Source organism: Simochromis diagramma, unplaced genomic scaffold (assembly GCF_900408965.1).
Source record: "Simochromis diagramma unplaced genomic scaffold, fSimDia1.1 OVJJ01000816.1, whole genome shotgun sequence".
Taxonomy (NCBI): Eukaryota; Metazoa; Chordata; class Actinopteri; order Cichliformes; family Cichlidae; genus Simochromis; species Simochromis diagramma.
The window spans coordinates 14,435,143-14,457,873 of NW_024386908.1; the positions used below are offsets into that span (position 1 = coordinate 14,435,143).

The window sequence follows — 22,731 nt, forward strand, 5'->3', positions numbered from 1 at the left end:
ATTTTCAACTATAGCAAGCATAAAGAAGAATATTGGTAGAAATAAATAACTTGTTCCCTCTGTGTTACTGACTAAAGCTGTCTGGAGCACTTAGACTGTGGTGCAGGATCGCGAAGCAGTGCAAGGTTCTGACAAAAGAGCAAATGATTTAAAAAAAAAAGCAACAAGCAAAACAGTTTAATATATTTATAACCTATAGCTCTCTGCAAAAAAATGAAATTCAAACCTCATACTCATACTGATAAGGCTCGCAGGGTCTCGCTAAAAGTGTCGTCATCCCGTTCATCTTCTCGTACACGCCTAAGCTTGTGAATGGGATAACTTGAGAAGGAGGCCACGTAGGAACCTTAAATTGATACCATAGACGTATCTACTAAAAAACATTTGGACGAGTTCGACTCTCACTGACCTTAACCTTGAGGTCAGAGGTCACATTTCCTGAAGTTTTGTGAGTGCGATAACTCGATAACAAGGTGACGTAGGATTTTGAAACTGATGCCATAGGTGTGTCTGAGGAGTCTGAGCGATACCATTGGCAGCTGCCACAATTTCTTTTATTTTTTCTTTACTCTGGCCATTCAGTAAGGTGTTGCTTTGGCATGCTTTGCATTAATCACTACAAAGTTACAGAGGGTGTCACCTGCATAGAGTTTTGAAAAGCCACACCTGAGACTGCATTACCCTGTGTGTTTGCTGCTCTTCAACAAACTGCAGGAGTGATGTCACATGGTCTCGCTTTTTCTCTAACCCAGATGTGCCCTGGTACAGTGTAGAGTTTATTTGTACGCCAGCGGACCTGATGTATGAAACTTGTGGCGCATCGCCGGATTGGATGAGCTGAATTTCTAGGAAAATGGAAAAGCAAATGTTCTTTACTAAAATCAACATTCGTTGGACACCATCAAACTGTTTCTAGGAGGGTTGCATATTGTGGACATCTGGAGTTTGGAAGTCAGAGCGTAAACTCACATTTACATTTAGACAGGTGTGTGTGTGTGTGTGTGTGTGTGTGTGTGTGTGTCTGACAGAAAAATAAATGGTTTTTCCAGAGTTAAAATGAAGAATAATGGCGATTATAGCTCCATAAACAGCGATGGATAATTTGTCTTCTGACCATATTCAGATCAAACAGATGTATAAAATATGAAGTTAAACTTTCTATAACACTGTTTTCTGAGGCTTGTGTATTATAGTTAGAAGGTACAGCAGTAGAATAGCATCTGTCTGCCTTAGAGTCAACTATTAATGAAGAAGGAAGAAGATCAAACAGCTACTGTAGACTTGGCCTTTTAGGAGCAGCTGTGGCTGCTGTTGGCTTACACACAATCCTACAAAAAAAAAAAAACAACCTCCTATTTTAATTTGCTCTTAATTCCAGGTACCACTTCAACCAGGCCTCATGCTAAGATGCGCTGTTATTTAGTTAAAGGCCGATCGTTGCTACATTTTGCCCTCTTACTCTTTTCTATCTTTGTAAATCGATCCAGGGAAGAGATAAGGGGAGGGATTTCATCCACAGGTAATGGATGATTTGTCAGTGAGGCACAGAGGCTGCTGTATGCTGAGAGTCAGACAAAAGCCAAGCTCTGACTGATAGATTGCAGCAAAGCCAAGGCTCCTCAATCAAATACGAGACCCTTCACTGCACAGGACCTTAGGAAAGAGGAGATGTGTATTCATCTCACACACACTTCATTTTTTCCAGGGAATCGCTTCTTTACCAAAAGCGTTTTTTATGGGGAGCATCACTGCTGCAAAGATCTAAACAACCTTTAGATCACACAATAATGGAAGCAATAAGATAAATATACAACTACATGTTCCAAAAATGAGATTGCCTTCCACCTCTTGGGGCTATGGGGCTCCTCCTGAACTATTAAATGCAACAAAGCCTATCTATATATCAGCTCTGCAGTTGCAATTCACAAAGGTTCACAGACAACCTAAAGGCTTTCTATAAATGCCGCCCCTGATAAATTTCTCTCATCCTGTAGATGCCTTTTTTTCTTTTGGTGAACCAATACAACCCAAAGGCAGATGAACAAAGCATAATGATGACACCAAAATCACCTAGATGTCTTGCAGTTTCTCTCTGAAATCATTATTACTGTAGAAAAGTCAACTTCTGTTCTTAAAGCAACTCTTGAGTTATAGTTTTTGGACTAGCAGCATTTATCTTTCCTTTGTTTGTTTGTTTCAGGAGACTCCAAGATCTGGAAGCGGCCGCTACAAGAGGTGAGGCTCATATTTTCTAACCCCGACTGAGAGTGGAGTTTATCTGCCATAACATCACTAGTAATATGTCAAGGGAAGCACCAAAGGCCAGGATGAGAAAGAGCAGTTTGAGTAATTAATTACGAGAGCAGATTTCCTCCGAAATAGTCCGAGGGCCTTTTTCCTCATGTGTCACTGTTGTTGTTGTTTGTTTTTTTTTCCTGCTCTCCAGTGCTGCTACTGTCTTGCTATTATGGTTCAAGAAAGATGATGCGTTTGAACTCTGGTTGACAGGACACCATCTGGACCCTGGACACTTTGTCCGGGCCATCACTTCCCTGCTGTGGCTGGCAGGGAGTGCTCAGAGTAAATGATTTGCTTTGAAAGGTTTTGGTTCTAAAATGAGAGGTGCTGTTTGGTCAAGTTTGCTTTGGCATTTGATAAATGGCTTTCAACCTTTCCTTCTCAAACAGCCTAAAAAAAACTCTTTCAGTTTCAGTTTGGACTGAAACCTCCTGGGAATAGCTCTACTTTGAGTTTTCATTCAGCTTACTGGTTTTTGCTGTTCTTTCTAAACAGGTCATCAAAATTTGTATTCTTTTAAGGGATGGGCTCTTGAAACGATGCATTTTCCCTTCATTTTCTATGATAATGAAGTACATCACAGAAAATTGTATCATTTAGAGTTGACGTCCCTCAGCGTGAGTCCGCCATGCATTTATTTTTCATTATTTGCAACTAAAGTGAGCGGTTGTGGCCAACCCTGACAGTCAGCTTCACCAGCTGACATTCAATCTGGCCATGTAATTATGGCTGCTGCTCTCATCAGCTGGGTTAGCCTCACTTGGACACTCAGCTGTTCCGCTACGGATAACCCATCAGGTGGGCTGGGCAACACAAGATGGCCGAATGAACAATTTAAAAACACATGTGGCGCTCTGATTTACTTCCCTTTCAGACCATTTGGTTTTTTCTTTTTAAAAACTCATAGTAACATGACACTAAATTTAAATCTGATTTGCAATCCAATCAGCTGCATCTCATTTATCATATTAATTTGCCTACTAAGATAAACAATATAACAAAAAATGCACGTCAGAGCATTCTAACCTACCATGCATCTACATTTTAAATGTAATGATTTTACCTTTTACTGTCTAAAATCCAAAAACCAGCATTATCTTTCCTCATCAGTGTTTTTGGAGCTTCCAGATGCTCCGAATTTGAATCAGAGCCCTTTTGCAGCTGACACACATCTATGAAAATAATGTGAGAAACAGCCACCAGGTCAAGGCTGTGTTTGCTAAAATTAACTTGTGCAGTGACACAAATGCCTCCCTCTGGTATGCACCCACCTGCTGAGAAGTCGGAGAGAAACACAGAGCAGTCTGAATGCACCAGGGGTTTTATTTTATTTGGGTGCAACTAAAAGAAAAATGGAAATGTGTTTACATTTAAGCATAAAAGAGAAAAACTAAGTAACTTTTTTTGAGTTTCAAAACTAAAAACACTATCAGTCACTAAAAAAATCTCCACAGAAGACGATGATTCAGGTCAGTTGGGACCATGCTTTTGACTTGTGTTTCATAAACTGACAAAAATCCTGTCTGGCAGGGCAGGTCTGCTCCAGGTGCTGTGTGTTATGAATGAGGGGCAGTACTCTGGTGGTGACAAATTTTCACTGTCTAAAGTGCCGTCTTTCCAAAGGGGGGAAAAGAATGAAACTACATAAGCAGGGGACCTGAAAGATTGAAGATTTCGAAACCAAAGCACAGCCAAGCTGCCTCTGCCTGCCTGTAAACCCAGCAGCCACTGAGATGACTGAGGAGTGACTGCATCTGTAAACTAGCAGCTCAAAGCAGCTCTGCATGGAAGCTGGCTTTATACTGTCTTGCTTTAAAGTAATGAGAGCATTAAACAGACGACTGAATCCAGTGTGCTGTTGCCTCCAGTGAAGTTTTGACTCATTCCACACATTGACACTTTTGTTTGTGGGGAGATGTTATTATACCTGTGACTGTTGCTGTTATTGGTGCTCTTGTCTGTGCTTTCTCCTTCCCACCTGCTGAGGCTCACAAGAATGTGCGATTGGCTTAGCCTCTCTCTCTAACTCCCCCAGACCTCAGCCTGTGGGGTGCTAAAGTGCCAAGGTGTGATATTTAGTGACGAGGCTTTGGATGTTTAGGCTTGGATTCAACACCCACTGTGCATCTTGGGGAGTCCGTGTATTTGCGATGTTTGTGTGTGACTCTCGTGGATCTTTTTTTCGGGACATCATAGCAAAGGCACGAATTGCACAAGATACGCGCCTGTGTGCTCGTGTGCACTCACGCTGATAAAGTTGCCTTGAAGAGCCACAATGAGAGAGACAAATGAAGTCTCCTTTATCTTGCAGACGAGCGTCAACAAGAGCATTTCAAGGACTCCTCTTGATCAAAAGCGCTGGCCGCTGCAATGTTGGCTCTGGGAGAATGAAGGAAAATAAGATGCTTGTTCTGTAAATGTCAAGGTACACAAAAATACTGCCTGTGCGTGTGTATGAGAAATGGCACTGCTGCTTCAATAGAGGAAAGAAGAATTTATATGTATGAGCAGGATTTTAAGCCATTTATGTCATGAGACCTGTTTTTGTTGTACCTTTATTCAGTTCCAGTTCATGCCAAAATAATCTTTGCTCTATCTAGAGGAAGTAAAACCCTCAAGGACTTCTTTGTGAACTGGGAGAGGATTATGTAGGGTAGACTTTGGTTTATTTGGTCCATATCTCTTTTGCTTACACCGTGGCTACTGTGGAGATCTCCCGAGGAAATCAGTTCAACTGCTCCCTGGACATCACTTCACGCCAGTCTGCAAAATGCAGCCTGGTAGCAAGGGAGGCAGGTCAGCAGTTGCCCTTGCAAGAAAGGCTTTGCAGTCAGAAACATCTGCTACCCTTGTAGCAGATGTTGTGTCACCCTCTTTTTATTTTTTTCATTTAGATGGAACTATATCAACTGCCGGCCCCAGCACAAGAACTATTTAAAGAAAATGCTAAAAAGCCTCATATCCTGAGAAATAAATCTCCCAATATCATCCAGCAATATCATGTTGCTGGATGCACTGGTACCTATGAAACAATTGGACCAAACATAGTGGAATTATTCTGATATGTTTAGACTCAAAAACAAGAACATTGTAGGAAAAGTTGGGAGGACATCCTTATACAGAAAACTCAAGACTGCTGTTTTTAGACCCGCCAGCCAGTCAGCACTGAGACTACAGCCTTATTACTTTCAGATATGTACTAAACATGCCAAAAGGAAAAACAAAAACAAGAAAGCCGATCTTGTCTGGTTACTATTATTTTTTTTTTTAAATATTGGCATTCCATGAAACTGAGCACTGGAGAAAAATAAACAAATTTAACAGTTTATACTCAGAGTTTCCACTGCTGCTTCTACGATTTCAGAGTTAAAAGTACTTGTTAAAGTTGTCTAATCATGCGGACTTCATATCTGGCGGGTCTTAAAGAGTACAGATGGTACAAAGGAGGTATTTGTCCTGTGTCTTGCCAGCAGCTTTCCTGTCTGTTTCAGCTGTAGAAATCTGCCAACCAGCCCCTTCAGACAACACACTGAATCCTACAATCTAAGTAATTTTTATTTCCAGGGAGATTATATAAACCTGTCATAGTCTCTTGCTACTGGGGAGTGGGAGTAGTTGTAGTTATGAGGTATAGAGCCAGCATTTCATTCCCAGTTTCCACTTCAATAATTATTGGATTAAGGTCAGTAAGGAAATTGACTGCACATGAATATTCTATTCCCAGCCGCCCCAGACTCTGTCTCTAAGCACTGAAAAAATGAAAACGAGATAAGTTTAATGTTCTGTTTGAGCTGCATACAAAACTTCAACCCACCCACCCACCAGCTTAACAGCAGGGACGCACAAGTTGCCACTGCCATTCCTGAGCCTATTTGAAGTTGTAATATATAAATTGTTTCTTAATCAGAATCCTTTTTATACCAAAGTTGCACATCCTTGATGGCCTTCTCCATTAAAGGAATAAAAAGGGAGAGGGGCTTTAATAATGCATGCCTAATTGAAAGAGCAAACACGCAGAAGATATTCCCCACCTGCTCTTTTGATGATGGCTGTGTCATCCCTATTGAAGTTTTACAATGTGGGTATGATTCATACCTTCAAACGGCCTCAGTGTGAATACACTACTGGACACTTTGAAAAGTAGAAATCAAGCTCAAATGGTACTCTTTTTCTAACTTTCCTTTTCTTTTGAAGTGTGGCCGTGTATAATGTGAAGTATAAAATATTTCAATGCATTCAACTTACAGGCTCAGCAATATTGTGTTTGTTACTAACAGCTTTCCACAAATGGGGTTGGAGGAGGACACAGGCGGGAACAGCCGACAGCGACACAACCGCCACGGCCGAGATGGAGGAGCTTCAGCACCTGGAAGTCTGGAGAAAAGGATAGAAGACCTGGAGAGGGTAAATACACTGACCTTTTAACAAGTCATATTACTAGTCGAACCTCGTCCACATAAACATAACCCAAATAATATTATCATTTAATTAAATGTTGCATTTCTTGATTTATTGGAGTTGACTTTGAAGAAAAAAAAAAAAGAGTTAACATTTGCTTTAAAACTTAGATGTTTTTATTTCTTAAAGACACAAAGGTGAGTAAATGTAAGCGTCTGCTCTGATTCAGATGAGTCAGAATACATGTGTTGGCAGATTTTATAGCTTCCCTGCAGTGATAAGGTCAACACCTGTTGTTCTTGGCAGTCCTTACCTGTCAAATGAGCTTAATATTTACTGACAATCTGCTGATTTTTTTTTGCTGTGGATTACTAGAGTTGATCTAATTCTTGAGTATTTAAAAAAACTTTTTTTAAAATTAGTTTTAGTTAGTTTTTTCAGCCCTTCATTTTATTTCTTGTTATTGTAGATTTACTTCCTGTCTCCATATTATAGAACATATAGAAGTCAATATCATCTCCTCAGAGATTTGTAGATTTAATTTTAATGAAGTTTAACTGTCAGATATGTGAGCAGAGGGTGGTGGTGAGTGGAGATTGGGTTAGCATTGGCAAGTTGCCATCCTCAGATATTCAATTTCAATTCAATTTTATTTATATAGCGCCAAATCACAACAAAAGTCGCCTCAAGGCGCTTCATAGATACAGAGAAAAACCCAACAATCATATGACCCCCTATGAGCAAGCACTTTGGCAACAATGGGAAGGAAAAACTCCCTTTTAACAGGAAGAAACCTCCGGCAGAACCAGCCTCAGGGAGGGGCGGCCATCTTCTGCGACCGGTTGGGGTGAGAGAAGGAAGACAGGATAAAGACATGCTGTGGAAGAGAGACAGAGGTTAATAACAGATATGATTCAATGCAGAGAGGTTTATTAACACATAGTGAGTGAGAAAGGTGACTGGAAAGGAAAAACTCAATGCATCATGGGAATCCCCCAGCAGCCTACGTCTATTGCAGCATAACTAAGGGAGGATTCAGGGTCACCTGGTCCAGCCCTAACTATATGCTTTAGCAAAAAGGAAAGTTTTAAGTCTAATCTTAAAAGTAGAGATGGTGTCTGTCTCCTGAATCCATATCCCAGGATATTGTTGACTATCTGATCTCATAGTTCAAATTCACTTTTCCCAACCTTTGGGGGGGGGGGGAAGTAAACTTGCTTGTGGTCATGGTTGGTTGCCAGGTGGTTATTGACCAATCTTTAGGCTTACATGGCTAGGGCTTTACCAGATGGTTGCCAAGTAGTTTCAAAGCCTGAAGATGGCATATCTGCCACAAGGCCAGGAAGCCTAAGTGCGATGTCCAAATTATATTTGGAAATGCAGCTGTTTAAAGCTGGATTGGTCTAACACAAAAATTGATGCACAGGTTAGATGCATTACAACAGGACTTGTAATTGTTTGTTTAAAAAAAAAAAAAAAAGAAAAGATCAAAGATCAGCGATTGAGAGTAAAGCTGAGCTTCTAGACTTTTCTGGGTGTTACTAAAACTACGTTCATCCCCACAGAACACCATGGAGATCTAAAATTGCTGAGGTAATATCAGTTATTGACATCTATCAAAATTCTATAGCGTCTCAGTGAACCGTGAGTCAAGGCTGTATCTTTTGGCCAACTTGAAAGCCTCTATCAGTAGCACTTTGTTAAGATGAAATTCCACTTTGAGTCCTTTGTGCAGCTGCCCAGGTTCTACATTTTCTGGCTGGAAACTGTGGCTCTGCACTTACAGAAATTCTCCTCAGTGTTGTTGAATAGATGACCTTTCTCAGTACAGATGTCTTTTCTTCCTGCACAGCTCCTATCAGCCACTCAGCCTCTCTCTGCTCCCACTGTAGAAACTCAACTTGGAATCAAATGTCACTTGGGTGGCCTTATGAAAAGTCATACCTTCTGTGACTTCAGCATGAAGTGGTTTTGTCAAATGTCCAGAAATCATATTTCACACATATTTTTGTCATTGTTGTTTATTTCACTTTTCATTCCAGATGCAGGTCTGCTCATATAAGACAGCTGCACCTAAATCTCAGACTTCACTGAGACTTCAAGCTCTCAGTGGGTAGCTGCGGGTGAACTGTGGGGCTGTGTGGGCAGGGCCCACACACTGTGTGGCCCCACAAAGGGCCTACAGCTGTTTTGCCCTTTAGGGCCCAAAATGAGTATTCAGTGAACCATTCCACAGTGGGTTTACTCACAGAAATCCCATGCGGGCACTATTTAGGCTTGTTATTGTGGAGCCCATAGCAATTTTGCCTTTTTGGCTCCCAAGAGGGAATTCAGTGTGGGTAACCCACTGTAGGTAGCCCACTGAAAACCCATGTGGGGCCCATTTGGGGTCACCATAAAAATTTTCTTTGGGCAACTAGTGTGTGTACCTGCTGTGGTAGCTTTTTGGTCTAAGTAGCTCTTTTTTGTTTTGTTTTTGTTGATTTTTTTGAAGAACATTCTGGTCAACGCTTCCTACCAGTTGGTGGCAGTAATGTACCATGGGGCACATGTGGGCCCTGGATGGGGCACCACTAGGGCAGCCAAAGCCTAGAGTGCTGATATACAGTGGGCCTAAAGTAGGTGCCTCCTTTTAGGGCCCCTCTCTGCTTAGTCTGGACAGCCCACAGTCAGCTCACACTATGGACTGCCCCACAGTCCGGGGCCCAGATGTGCCACATTTTACTCTGGTGCAAGGCCCACTGTAGGCCATGTGGGTCTGCCCACAGTGGCTGCAAACAGGCCCTAAAGGGGTTGGTCATTAGATCGCAGGTTCTTGCTTAAAAATAAGAGATGTTTGTTAAAGACTGTATATATCTTTCACAGAAAAAGCTGAAAGTATGTACATGTCTCCTTTAAAAACAATGAAAAGGTATTGAATGCTAAGTCATGGGAGTCATTCCAGATTTTGGAAGTCCTTTTTCCCATCATTCTACTCACAACCCGAGCTGACGAAGATGATTGTATTAATCAGCTGCGGTTGAAGATGCTTAGGGTTCGGGTTAGAACTTTGATGATTAAGGACAACCACTCTCACTGACGTCTTTCAGAGCATTTTAGGATTATTTATATATGCTGCCCTAGAAAATAGAAAAAACATTGTCCACTTTAAATAATTCACTGAATGATTCTTACATAAAAATGAGCAACTTAGAAAGCAGAACCACCATCATCCTTTTTGGTCCCCATAATGCTTTGAGCAGATGTAATATTAGCAAGCAAGAAACATCCTGGGGAAGTGAAAATACAATGAAAATTCCATATTCAACCCATATTTACAGATTTGTTGATACCCATACTTTACAATGTTCTGGGGCACAGTGTATTTTGTGCAGTATGTTTTTTAATGTTTGCACAATGGACAGTATTCCCAAACGCTGTTATTGTCAGATGACAGACATTCAGAATAAAAGAAAAGGAATTTCAGCTGGTATTGTTGTATTTTATGAAAGAAATAAGACAAATGTTTGTTCAGGTGTCTTTGAGAGGAGATACAGTGCTGCACTTATCTATGGTAGCTTTAAAAGTCATATTATGCCAGCTTTGATTATTGCCATCTACTGTAGCTGCATAATACATTTTTTTTATTTAAGCAATTTCATGATTATCTGGAAGAGCCAGAAAGTGAAACTACAAAGTCCTGGTTTAATCTTCATTTCCATGATAAAATAGCAGCAGTTTGAAAATGTGTGCACATTAACTTTCGGTATATGATGTGCATACAATCGTTGTCTCTCTCAGGAAGGCACAATATCCATTATTTCACTGTGGCTGTTAGAGGAGGCGGACAAGAACACACTGGCTTTTAAGTACAATTTGAAAATAACACAAAAGTACTATATAAAAGAAACTATTAATGCATTGTTCACTGACAGTCTGCGTGGATTTATTATTGTGGGTTTTTGAAGAGTCTGTGGAAGTGGGAAATAGAAAATTACATACATTATTGGAAAAATGTCATCTTACAAAAAGTCAATGCAGTTGACTGTTCTTGACGCCTTTTTAATACCAAATGTTTCTGCTAGTAAAAATATGGTTTGAATAAAGTAATCTCTTTCAGTAGACCAGTGCAGAGGCTCGTTTCGTTTCCTTTTTTTATAACTGGTAAATGTAGCTGCTTCACTTTTACTTTTACTCTACACTTTTGCCTTTGTAAGATCCAAATAAAAAGCAGTTGCATGTTTTTCAGAAACTGATTTTAAAAATACCATTTAAAGGAAAAAAAAAAAAAAGCTGAGAGTTGTGCAACATCTGGCAACAAATAAAGTTCATTATTAATGTGATTAGGTATAAAAGGAGCATCCCTGGGAGTTTTTCATGAGTGGAAGGAATTCACAGTTTTATGAGTGGCTCTGATGAAATAGTTCAGCAACTTTAAAAAAATCCACCCCTCTGTTTTATTCTTTGCCCGTGCAGTTCAGGATTGCAGGTGTGCTGGAGCCCGATCCAAGCTGTATGACAGGGCAAGAGGCATGGTGCAATCTGGCTGGTAGCCAGAGCTGACAGAGAGACAATCATTCGTACTCTGATTCGCTCCCGACACCCAATTTAGAATCACTCATTAACCTAACAAGTATACCTTTGGAGTGTGAGGGTAAGCTTGAATACCCAGAGAGAACTCACCCAGGCGCAGGGAGAACATGCAAAGGGTGCTAAGAGAGTTTCATAATATCATTAAAGTCTGAGTCTAAGAATCCAGAGTAATCTCTGTATGCATTGGCCATAAACTGTGAGTCCGCAGGTGCTGCTGCTTTAAAAATAGCCATGCAAAATCGCTGCATGGGCTCAGAATCACCTATGAAAACCTATGTTAGTGAACCTAGGTCCCCACTGCACCAAAAGAAAGCAGTTTCATTTTAGCAACCCTTATTTTTCCAGCCTTTTGTTGCCCCTGTCCTAACTTTTTTTTTTTTTTTTTTTTTTTTAAAGATCATTTTCATCATCAAAATGAACTAATATATTTCTGGAAACACTAAAATGTCTCGTTTTTAATCACTTGATATATTTTCTATGTTCTACTGTGAATAAATATGAGTTTAGAGATTTGCATCATTGCAATCTTTCCCAATTTACTGGATTCGGGTTGTATTTATCTTGATTAACTTCATTTTGTTTTCCCCTTCAGACAGCAATGCTCCAGGGCAACTGTTTCGATGTATGAAATTCCAACTCTTGTGTAGCTAAACTAATTACAGGGCAGATTCCTTGGTACACCTTAATGCAGATTCCACGCACTGTTTCTTTGTGAAAATATTTGCCTTTCATGTAACTATGTGTGCAATCTGTGTGCATTTTCAGGAGCTGGCCAGAGAGCGTCAGGAGAACGCCAGGTTGCTGAAAGCCTACCAGGACAAAGATGATCTCATTGGGAAGCTGAAGGAGGAAATCGACTTGCTGAACCAAGTGAGCACAGCCTACATAATTTTCTGCTCTGATGTCTGATATTTTGAGTGTTCCTTTGTGTTTGCATGCGTGGGCATCTTGTGGGGGCTGTAATCATCATCTGGCATTTTACTGGCCTTGTGTGTAATAGCTATGTGTTTTTCTACACTGATTATTCTTGCAGTCTATCAGAAGCTGGACATAAACATACTTTTTTAGTTTTGAATTTATATAACTTGAAACACAATGGGGGGAACTTACTGTAATTTGCAATTTAAACACTCTGAAACACAAGTAGTTGAAAGTATTAAAGTTTGTTGCTCCGTGTGGCAGGTAGGTTCATATGTAACTGATTCGTCAATCATGGTGTCACCACTGAGCTGTTTTTTTGTCAGCCTAAATTTGAGTCGTCTTGGATGAACAGTGAAGGATAAGCAGTCCTCTTTGGCTTCTTTCATTTGGTTTATGCAAGTAGTTTTTGTTGAATACAGCAAAAAAGAAAGAAATGATGAAGTCCACTGAAAATTACTTTTAACAGCTGTGTTCACGCTCTTTATCTGCATCATGGGTTTTTTGGACCTTTCTGGAGAACGAGTCTGAACTGGGCCTTTCAATTCAAAGGGGTTTGAACTGCAAACTTCCAAAGTGAATTTTTTTACTGTGTCATTTAACAGTCAAATCAAAACAGTAAAATGCAGCCATGGGCCAAACTAGATGAACAGTAAATTACAACCTAGCCAATTTCACCCAATCACTGTGGTATTACAATCAGCAACCATTTATTATAAAGTGACTTTCACAGTTGGGCTCCACATTCAAAAATGAAATTGAAGTTCACCTTACACCTCTGGGTTAACTTTGTTGATTACAGATTTATCTTAATTATTGAGTTGCTTTTCATGTTGCTTGATAACCAGTCTACTACATAGACACCACACAGGAATGTATAAGGCTTAATTATGTTTGGATAACAGTCCATTGGTTGATAATATAATTAATATTATGGCATGCTGTTTAGTTGTTTGGAACAATCTTTCCAAATACACTTCTAGTATTTTATTTCACTCTTACTTTGACCTTATTAGTAGATGTATGTCTGTGTATTGCATCTAGGCAGTTTACAAAGGTAGCTTGCTAACTAAGCTCACTAACTTTAGTAACCTTAGGCAATCCACAGCTTCTCATCTCATTAAGGTAACATCTGGCTCTAAAAAATAAACAGCATAGCAGTGACTGTCTATTAACTTTGAGAGTTCATAAGAATAAGATCCAGTGGGTGATCTTACTATATCCGATGTACACTCTGGAATCACACTTCTTTAGCTGCAACACTGTGTGACGAGCAAAGCAGAAGAAATAATAATGACTACTACTTTCACTCCCAACTTTTCAGATTTGGAAGCTTGGTCTTCCTTCATGGAGCATTTTGATGTCACATGTTAACAAACTCTGAAATGGTCTTATGTTTTGTCAGAATATTTACTTACAGACTAATATTGCTGTAGCGTACATGTGTGTGTCATGGTGTCATTGCCAAGATGCATTATGGTTACATCAGAAATCCCAGTAGCATTGACAAAGTGGTAGTATTTGAATGACTATGAATGAGAATGGGTTTAGTTAAAAGAATTTCATTGTAACTTCATAAACTAAGGCCCATTTCGAAATAACAATGAAGAGATGCATGCTGTTTTTGGTAAAATCTTCATGGCAAAAATAATCAAAGTCAATAAAATATGAACTCTTATATAGGCTGAACGGTTATTAAGAGGAGACTCAAATCGGGTTAAAACACATTTGTAGATGAGGTGATAATATTGAGTGTTTACAAAGACAAAAAACACCCATTTCTCACTGAAAAAAGGAACTAAACAGTTCTCCCTCAGGAAGATCAGTTAAGACATGAGAATGGCAAGACGAGCGATAATAAGTGCTGCTGCTGCAATTATCGTGAGAAGAGCTTTTGACAGATCTCGTAACTATCACAGTCTGATCATTTCACACTAAAGTGAACCCAATAGCAGGGGTCAGGTGTGCTTTCACATTTGGCTTGATGGGTTGGAGTGTGTTTTTTGTTTTTTTTCTCTCCCCCTTCTTTCACCTCACGCTGCACGCAGGGTGAGAAACATGTTGGCTGATGGCTTTATATCCGTAGTGAAACCTCTCCAAACCTTCTGTACTTGTAGCTTTTTACTGTGTTTTCTGGATCACGAGTCTGGTGGGTGGAAAATGGTGTACATTTTTCTTGCTTGCTTATTATCTAAATGCTTTTGTCATTATCAAACACACTGCAAAACTCACTGCAAACCCCAAAAAGAGCACAATATACAGGAAGCATCATACTGATAGCATCACATATAGGAGAGGTTGGCCATAAGAGAAGTGATTTATCCAAGGATGGTTAATGCAGGGAGCGAGCCATCAGAAACGTCCCTGAGAGAGGCTCCTGCAGGGCCTGATGTTATAGCAGGAGATAAGAGTTGATCCAGTCGGCGTCTCTGCAGAGTAAAATTGAACCCTCAGTCACTGTAGAAGTTTATTTGGGAGAGAAAGAAAAGATAAAGCTCAACTGCTGGACGTCTTTCTCCCCACTGATATGCTTTGAAAAGAGTCTTGCAGAGTGTTCAGTGAAAGCTTACACAGTAAATACTGATGAGCTCATCTAATGAGAAAGAAAAAGAGCTTTTATATTTCCTAAAGGTTAAATCTGCAATAATTGTCCTTTTTTTCTTTTTCTAAGTTGATACAATATTCTTAGCAAACAGCTTTTTACTTGCTTATCACTATTACTCAGTATAGAGTTGTTACTTAATGCAGCACTAGATTCTTTAGGTGATTGTAGTGTCTACATTAAACGTTTGAAGATTTTTCTCTGGAAGCAGCTACATGTTACCGGCATCTGTCAGACAGGTGACAGCTATCATGTTTTTGAGTCTTTAAAGTCTTCAAATGTCTTAAATTTGCTAATAAAATTGAAATCAACTGTATCTATGTGATGCCAATTCACAACAACAGTCACCCCTCCCACCCTGTTTGTGAGCGGCAGATCAAGTTATCTGCATCTTGGTGCAAAAGAAGGGAACCAAACACCACCTCTCTCTTGTTAGTGTCTCACCTTACATTAGGCTTTACGTCCCTTTTTGACGCAGAGACAGCAAGCTGTGTTGTAAACCTGTGACCTGCTTAATTTGACTTTTTAAGTCCCTCCAAGTGTTGTTCAGCTCATTCCCAACAGTCATGCAATCATGGCCGGTGATGGAAGAAACCGAAAATGAGGAGTGTCACTTTGATGAGACAGCGCTGTGGCAACTTAGAGCTTCTCTCATTTGCAACTAATTGAAGCTGTTAATGTCTAATTTGTTGCTATCAAGGCAGCCCAAATGGAAGGGGAGCGGAGGGGGGGGGAACCTGGCAGCAAGCAATGCTCATTTTAACTCTCAGACGAACACTCCACAACCTGATCAGGCCTCTCAGCGGTATAGAGGCAGGGTCTTGAATATTTATGTGGTTAAATGGGTCCTGATGGAACTAAACAGAGAGATATGTGTGTGTTGTGCCCTTTTCACAGGACCTGGATGACATCGAAGATGAGAACGAGCAACTCAAACAAGAAAACAAGACTCTGCTGAAAGTGGTAGGCCAGCTGACGAGGTAGAACCAGATCCGACACAACAACCCAGCAACTCTGTCGTCTCCCCTCTCCAAACCAGCCTCCTGCTCTGGGTCAAGTCCAGCAGGGTCACCTTTTATGTGTTTGAATCTGTGTTTTTTGTCTGTTAGAGTAAGACTGTAAATCAGCTGTCATCTGAGGCGCACAGCCTTAAAATGCATCCCTCTAATCTGAGGAGGATTATTCCAATTGTTGTGAAAGCTGAACTGAGTGGTGGGGATTTTCGGTTATTCTATACATATTATATGTAAATGTATTGTATATAGGCCATTTAGATTGTTAATTTCTTTTTTTTCTTTTTTTTTTCTTTTTGATTTCTGATAAGGTCTTTAAAACAAAAAAAAAAAAAGATGCTAAAATACATTGAATGTATGTGCTACAAAAACAAGCGCACACAAAGACTTTTCAGACATCTCCACAAACTACACCCAACACTCACACAGGTAAACTGAAAAAGATTTCCATTGTTGCAATGTTTGAATTGTGTCTGAAGCCAGTGCAGTGCTGCTGTTTAGGACCAAGTCCAATATAATTATTGCTACAGTATCAGCAGCCAAAGTGGGCATAGTGCCTTGCAATGCATGTGAGATTTTTTTTTTTTTTTTTTTTTAAATGGTTAAAGCCTGGTGCTTTATTAATGGACACTGGTGCCAGATTTACTTTCTTCCAATAACTTTTTGGTACATCTTAATCCCACAAGGGCTAATCTGCAAAAAATTTGCATTTTGAATATATCCCATTTAAACAATCAGTTTAAAAATAATATCAATAAAATGCGTTACTCATTTCAATGTCGACATCTTGAGTATTATAGCTGACACTTATGAAACGTCTTTGGGTAAAATCCTTGTCTATCATATATGTGGATTCATTTTCTTAAAAAATATTTTGCTCTTGTTTACAAGTTCAGCCTTTGTGATATTTAATAGATGTTTAGTACAGAGTGTTCTGGGCCTTTAATATGCGGTTTAAACAGAATTAATTGGCAGTTTTGAAAATTGTGAGAGCAAAACTGAAGACACTGTGATCAAAATGTTTTCTTGCAAGAAAAACATCTTTGTAAATCCAACGTTTTTGGAAATCTAAAAGTTGTTTATGAATTCAAAAGTTTTGCTTATTCAAAAGTTTCATAGCAAAGATGCTACATCTGACCTGTTCCATGTAGACTGCTGTTTTATAATGAGCTGTATGAATTGGCAGCAATTGATATTGAATGCTAAGATTGAAGTACTGAAGTTGGGACGATACAAATGTTCACTGATTTTCTATTTTTTGGAAAACAGAGTATCAGTGCTCTTTACCAGGGATGTTCCCGGCATCTAATTTTACTCGTCACTTAAATATGAGGGGGGAAAAATCAGAATAATAAAGTATTTGAAGATGCATTTGAAAATCTTTATATTCTCCAGCAATCTGACTATATTTTAAAAATGTGCTAAATGTAACACTTTCTGGCTTGACTTCAACATATTAGATCAGTTAGCTGAGTGTGGCTAAAGCTAGCACCAGCAATCGTTTCTCCTTTAAAGTCCACAAACCTGTCTAAATGAATATAGCCATGTAATGTTCTGGCTATGTGTCACTTTCATCTGATAGAGTGGATGTAAAACCATTAATTTTCTAGGTCCAAGTACTGCGTGATTAATGCAGTGAGATCGAGATCTTATTTTCCACCTTACTCTTCACAACTTCCTGTCATAGAGACGAAGAGGGTTGCTGCTATATGTGAATGCTGACCGGGTGTGTAACCTTTTTAGACGCAACGATTGGCTGGCACTGTACATTAATAAAATGTGGGGAAAAAAATAGGCTCTCATATATTTTGGTTGCCACTTAGTAGGGCAGCATTATTTAGGCCCCAGTCACACAGGCCTAGAGACCAGACGATGAACGGCTAGTAACTAGAGAAAAATTGGTATTTCCTGACTGGTTGGCAAGTGGTTGTGGGAGGTTGCCTGTTAGGTCTCGTGAAATTTGTCACAAGGAATTATGTTGCTGCACTAAAAAAAAAAACCTTGCAATTGCTTCGGTCACTAGCAGAATTCTGTAGTTCCCTGTAGTTTGCTTGGAAGAGGAGTTATCTGCAAATATTTGCTAGCTACTCGCAGAGCGGTTGTGAAACAAACTGGAAATGGAGACAGTTTGCCTTAAAATAAAAGTTAAGCCTTTTGAAACATGTCGATTTTGGCAATAAGGCACAACTTTTACTTTGAAAGTGTCTTACATATTTCTTTGTAGCTCAGACCCGTGAGATTCAGGTCAACGGTAAGCAAAGCTTCTGCTTTTGTAAACAGTACATTTGGAATAATATTTTAAATGATAAATTTTACTTGCACCTAAACTATTTTAGGTCTAATATTTACAGTTTCTTTATTGTAAACCTGCTGTTTAATAACACAGAAGTAACTCCATATTTTACTTCTGTTTTTCTGCCTTCTAGAATGCATGGAGTGAGTTATAGTGCTTCTATTTTTTTTTTTTTTTTTTTTTTCTTCTTCTTTCTTTCTTTTTTTTTTTTTTTGTATGATAACCAAATGAACTGAAGGAGCATACTGTTTGAAATGCATCTCTTTTGTTTACTCAAGGGAACAGGCTTTGATGGTAGCAGAATTTTACTTTCTTATTTTATTTAGCCGCTCCTCTCCCAGCAAGGAGGTGCACGGTGATCTCATGCGCCGTGGCAAATGATCTTTAGGCTCACTGCTTCCACATACATTCACATGTTTTGGGGGTAAAGATCATCCCCACGTAGACAGACACCACAGACCCATCTCTCTTTCCTCTGCATTATGCATGTACAGAAGATTAAGTCATTTAATAAAAGTTTGATTATCTCTCTCCTCAGTCGACTCGCTTGTGTTCATTAAGACTAATTTGATGTGATGATACCGTGCCACTGAGTCGGTAATGCAATGTGACGGTGGCGGGGAGTTCAGTTCCTCTGCTTAGCTTTTAGTACACACACACACACACACACACACACACACACACACACACACACACACGGCTGATGATGATTCAACATGCCAATCATCAACCTGGATGTGGCTGGAACACGAAAACCGCCATCAACCACACACAACTTATTATACTGTTGAAACGCTGTTACCGTGTAAATTCCCTCACCTACTGACAGTTTAAGAGGGGGAAAAAAAATCTATACAGGAACCATATTAGGACTAATGTCAACTAAATTTCCAGATAATAGCCTCTTTCAGCTGACGGAAAGTACTGGAGGCTCTCTTTATAATCCATATTAGCATTTTTATGGAAACTTTTAGGGTTTGTCATTTGGAATAGTCACAGAGGGCACAGACAATTCATAACTGCCTTTGGTTTGTCACAATAAGCTTTTAGTCTGCTCTCAGCAGTACTGTCAGACCTCCACTAGAGTTCAGACAGCATCAGAATCCTTTCTGTCTTATTGTCACTCAGTAAATTACACTGTGTGGGGGAAAATGGCTTGTCAGCAGGTCTTTGTATAGATCTTGTTTTTTGTTTTGGAGTTTTGCAAGGAAATGTTGTTACGTCAGCAACATTTGGAGAAAGGCAATGTGGCTATCTTGTAGAATGGCTAAAAATGAATAAATGCCTGGGATGTTGCCATTATACAAACCTACTGTAGTAACCAGGTAACTCTAGGTGTTAAATTGTGGCCATATTGCTTTCCTGGCATTAAAGAAGGTAAATAACAGTATATTCAAAACAACATTTAAAGACTTATAAAAATGCGCTCCAGCTTTTGCCTTCATCACTTAATAGTGCCTGAGGTATGAGAAAATCGGTGATGTTAGAGCAACAGCTCACTTCAGCCTACTGAAAAAATACAGTGCACATTTTAAGGGAAACACTGCTTTTTAATTGCATTGAATCCTACCCAGGTGTCTCCTTTTCTATAACACGGGGAATAAGTTGAGCATAGCAAAAACTCTGTAGTACACTTCTGCAACCTGCTGAACTGAGTCTTTTAAGAACAAAGGTGGATACAGACAATAATGCATGAGCTAGTATAGCATCTGCAGGATGCTATTACTGCACTTTTGGTCACCATTTAAAAAAAAAAAAAGGTCTAGCCTATAACTGATATTTGAATATGGAAGTTAGCTAAAACAGACACCAAAAAATATAGTGTTTATATTGGCTATATGTCAGCGCTGTATTGTTTTAAATGCCTTACCTCACTACAGTAGCTTGCTAACGCATAGCTAACAATCAAGCTAGCTAAACATGGCGTTCTCTGACATAGAAGCCATGCTCAAAACGAATAGCGTTAGTGTTTCAGCCCTCAGTTTTCTCCTCTGGTTGGTGCAGTTTTTAAAAGTATGATGGCCTGCGCTACTTCTTTATGTGATTCCACATAAGTTCTTGTTCTGTGGCCAGGGTGTAACATTTCATACAACCTACAAGCATGACAAGGAAAGATGAAGAAGATATAAAGAGTTTATATCATTCAAATAGAGAAACGCATTATCAGTTTTGACTCTAATGTCCAGAAATGACCATTGCCAGCTTTCTAAATCCACCCATGGTCATAGAAACTATGGGAACCCCAGCTCTATTGGTTATGGAACATGTTCTTCATTCCAGTGCAGTATATACTGCCATTTGGTCAGATGCTGCATGACTCACACTGTTAAGCAAAATGTATCTGCTGCAACACTGGCCAAGTCTTTTTCAGGCCGTTGGAATGGTAGCACTGACATAAGTTACAGGTTAATCAACCAAAAGACAATGATTCACATTGATTCACATTGTTGAAATGACAGCTGGCTTGAATTGTGTATGTTTTTAGATTCACAACTTTAGATGCAACTTTCCATGTATCATGTTAATAATCATACGTTCATGTGCTTGTATTGTATGTACGGCTTTAAATAGGCACATCCTCTTCCACGGATCGCATTAGATCTTGAGAGGCTGATAGCGGGGACAGAGATGAGAAGCAGGCCTTATCTTGTTCTTGAAGAAACCCAGCCATATTGCATTATCAGTTGGTTTCATGCTCTGGGTTCTCTGGCCAATCTTCTCAATCTCCAGGGTCCACAGTGTAAGGAAGCACTCATCCGCACAGAGGATGGCAGGGGTCAGGATGCCAGAAAAAAGTGAGAACGGACGGATAAAATGATACAGGGACATATTTTTGCAATTTCCTCTTGCTATTCCTCCTAGTCCGCTTTATCACAGCAGCCCATTTTCTCAACCAGCAGCCTGAAAGTGACTTGTGCCTACCCATGCACCTTTTACACCTCATTATCTCCAAACTAAGTGATGTCTGATGTGACACCTTAAAGCCAGTATTCAAATTGAAGTGTCCTTGTTGAAATTATTGCATCCAGACTGTCCGTCCAAATCTAACGTCAGTCTGCACTTCCAGCTGAAGGCACAGTCTCTCACTGCCCCTTTCAAGCCGGTTTCACCATCACGCCTCTGTGAAAGCGCGTCTTTGAAGTCACGCGGCACGGCAAATAGCAGGAAAACTGCAAGAACTAAAATTCAGACGCCTCGCATGCACGTCTCCTAATACCTGGAGTGCATGTGGAGATGCCCTTTGTTGAAATGCCCTGTAAAAAGTCAATGAGATACAAACACAGTTCACAAATGCAAAGAAATCAACTAATGACAGTCCAAAGGCATGACATTTACCAAATGGCATAATTTAGCTCATCAGGCCTTGAAAAATTACATTACTTTGGATGTTTTATTTTAGTCTTTAATTATCTGAGGAAATGTTGTCCTAGTAGAGGACAAATTAGATTTTTTTTTCTGTCGATGAGTCACCATAATAGATTTTTATCAACCAATAGAGTGGGCCCAGCTGAATAATGTGGGGCAATTAGAGTAATCAGAAATTAAGAAAATGATTATGTTATTAGCGTGAAATAATTCTATAACACTATTATGATAATGCAATATATTATCAGCTATATTACTATTGAATAGCTATATTCTATATTCAGGTCGTTGTATTACATTTTGACAAATTATTTTTACTTTTTCCGGCACCAATTACATTATCAGCTGCTATAAAGCCAATCCGTGCGGCCTATTTTATCACTGTAGCCGTCATCTAAATCAGTCTCTTACCAAAATGACTTCTGTCTACCCCTCGAAGCCCATTATCCTAAAAACAGATGTCTTTTTGAGATGGCACTACAAACCCATATTCTGCCCTGTCCTTTGCTCTCTCAGCTTACATTTCAGTTGGTTTGCCTTCTATAATTTTGTCTCATCTTCTGTCCTACACTTCTCTCCTTATACATCAGAGCAGCGCTGTTCAGTTGGCTTTAACGTTGGTATTTCTTCCTGAACTACTGTCTTTACGGAACAAAGTAATCTGAATATAGTTAACTACAACTTACTTGTTATCGAATATCTGATATCAGTTGACCTGCCACGATGATTGGTGTATGTATCATCCATCTTTCTTTTAGTCCACAGCTACTAACCATGGATACATTAGCAAAGCCCCAAGCGATTAAATGTAAGTTCTGATTAACAGAGTAGTAATTTATATGTATATTTCTTATAGTACATACTTCTGGTCACTGATGTTGTGTGGATAGTCATGATACATAACTTATGTAAGATTTATTTTCGACTTTTTGACGTTATTTGGTAGTTGAGTGAAGCAGTGAAGGGTAGGAAGGAAAGAGGGGAAGACACACAGCAAACAACCACAGATCAGACTGGCATTTTGGCATATAGTTGCCTGGTCAACCAGTGAGATAAACTTGCACCCAGGCAGCCTGTTTTGTAGCGAATACTTTAAAGTAAGCATGGGTGAACCTCAGGAGAAATTTTCCCCATCCATATATGAGGCATTTCATTCATTGTCCATCTGTTAGTAGCAGACAGCTAGTTGCTCTGGTTGTGCAGCAACCGTCTTCTATGTTTCCTAGAGATAGAAAGGTAATTTAACAGGGGTTTACACATGTGAGGAGGAT

General features: G+C 39.5%; 1 protein-coding gene across 3 annotated transcripts in view; it reads left to right on the top strand.

The window, feature by feature from the left end:
* Positions 1–18,931, top strand: part of pawr (PRKC, apoptosis, WT1, regulator) — a 71,579-nt gene extending 52,648 nt beyond the window's left edge. For all 3 annotated transcript variants that reach the window (XM_040035629.1, XM_040035627.1, XM_040035628.1), the window contains exons 4-7: positions 2,201–2,235; positions 6,576–6,702; positions 12,034–12,138; positions 15,686–18,931. In XM_040035629.1, coding sequence (XP_039891563.1) covers positions 2,201–2,235; positions 6,576–6,702; positions 12,034–12,138; positions 15,686–15,772 — 354 coding nt within the window. In that variant the 3' untranslated portion in view covers positions 15,773–18,931. The remainder of the gene's footprint in view (positions 1–2,200; positions 2,236–6,575; positions 6,703–12,033; positions 12,139–15,685) is intronic.
* Positions 18,932–22,731: the final 3,800 nt, after the last annotated feature.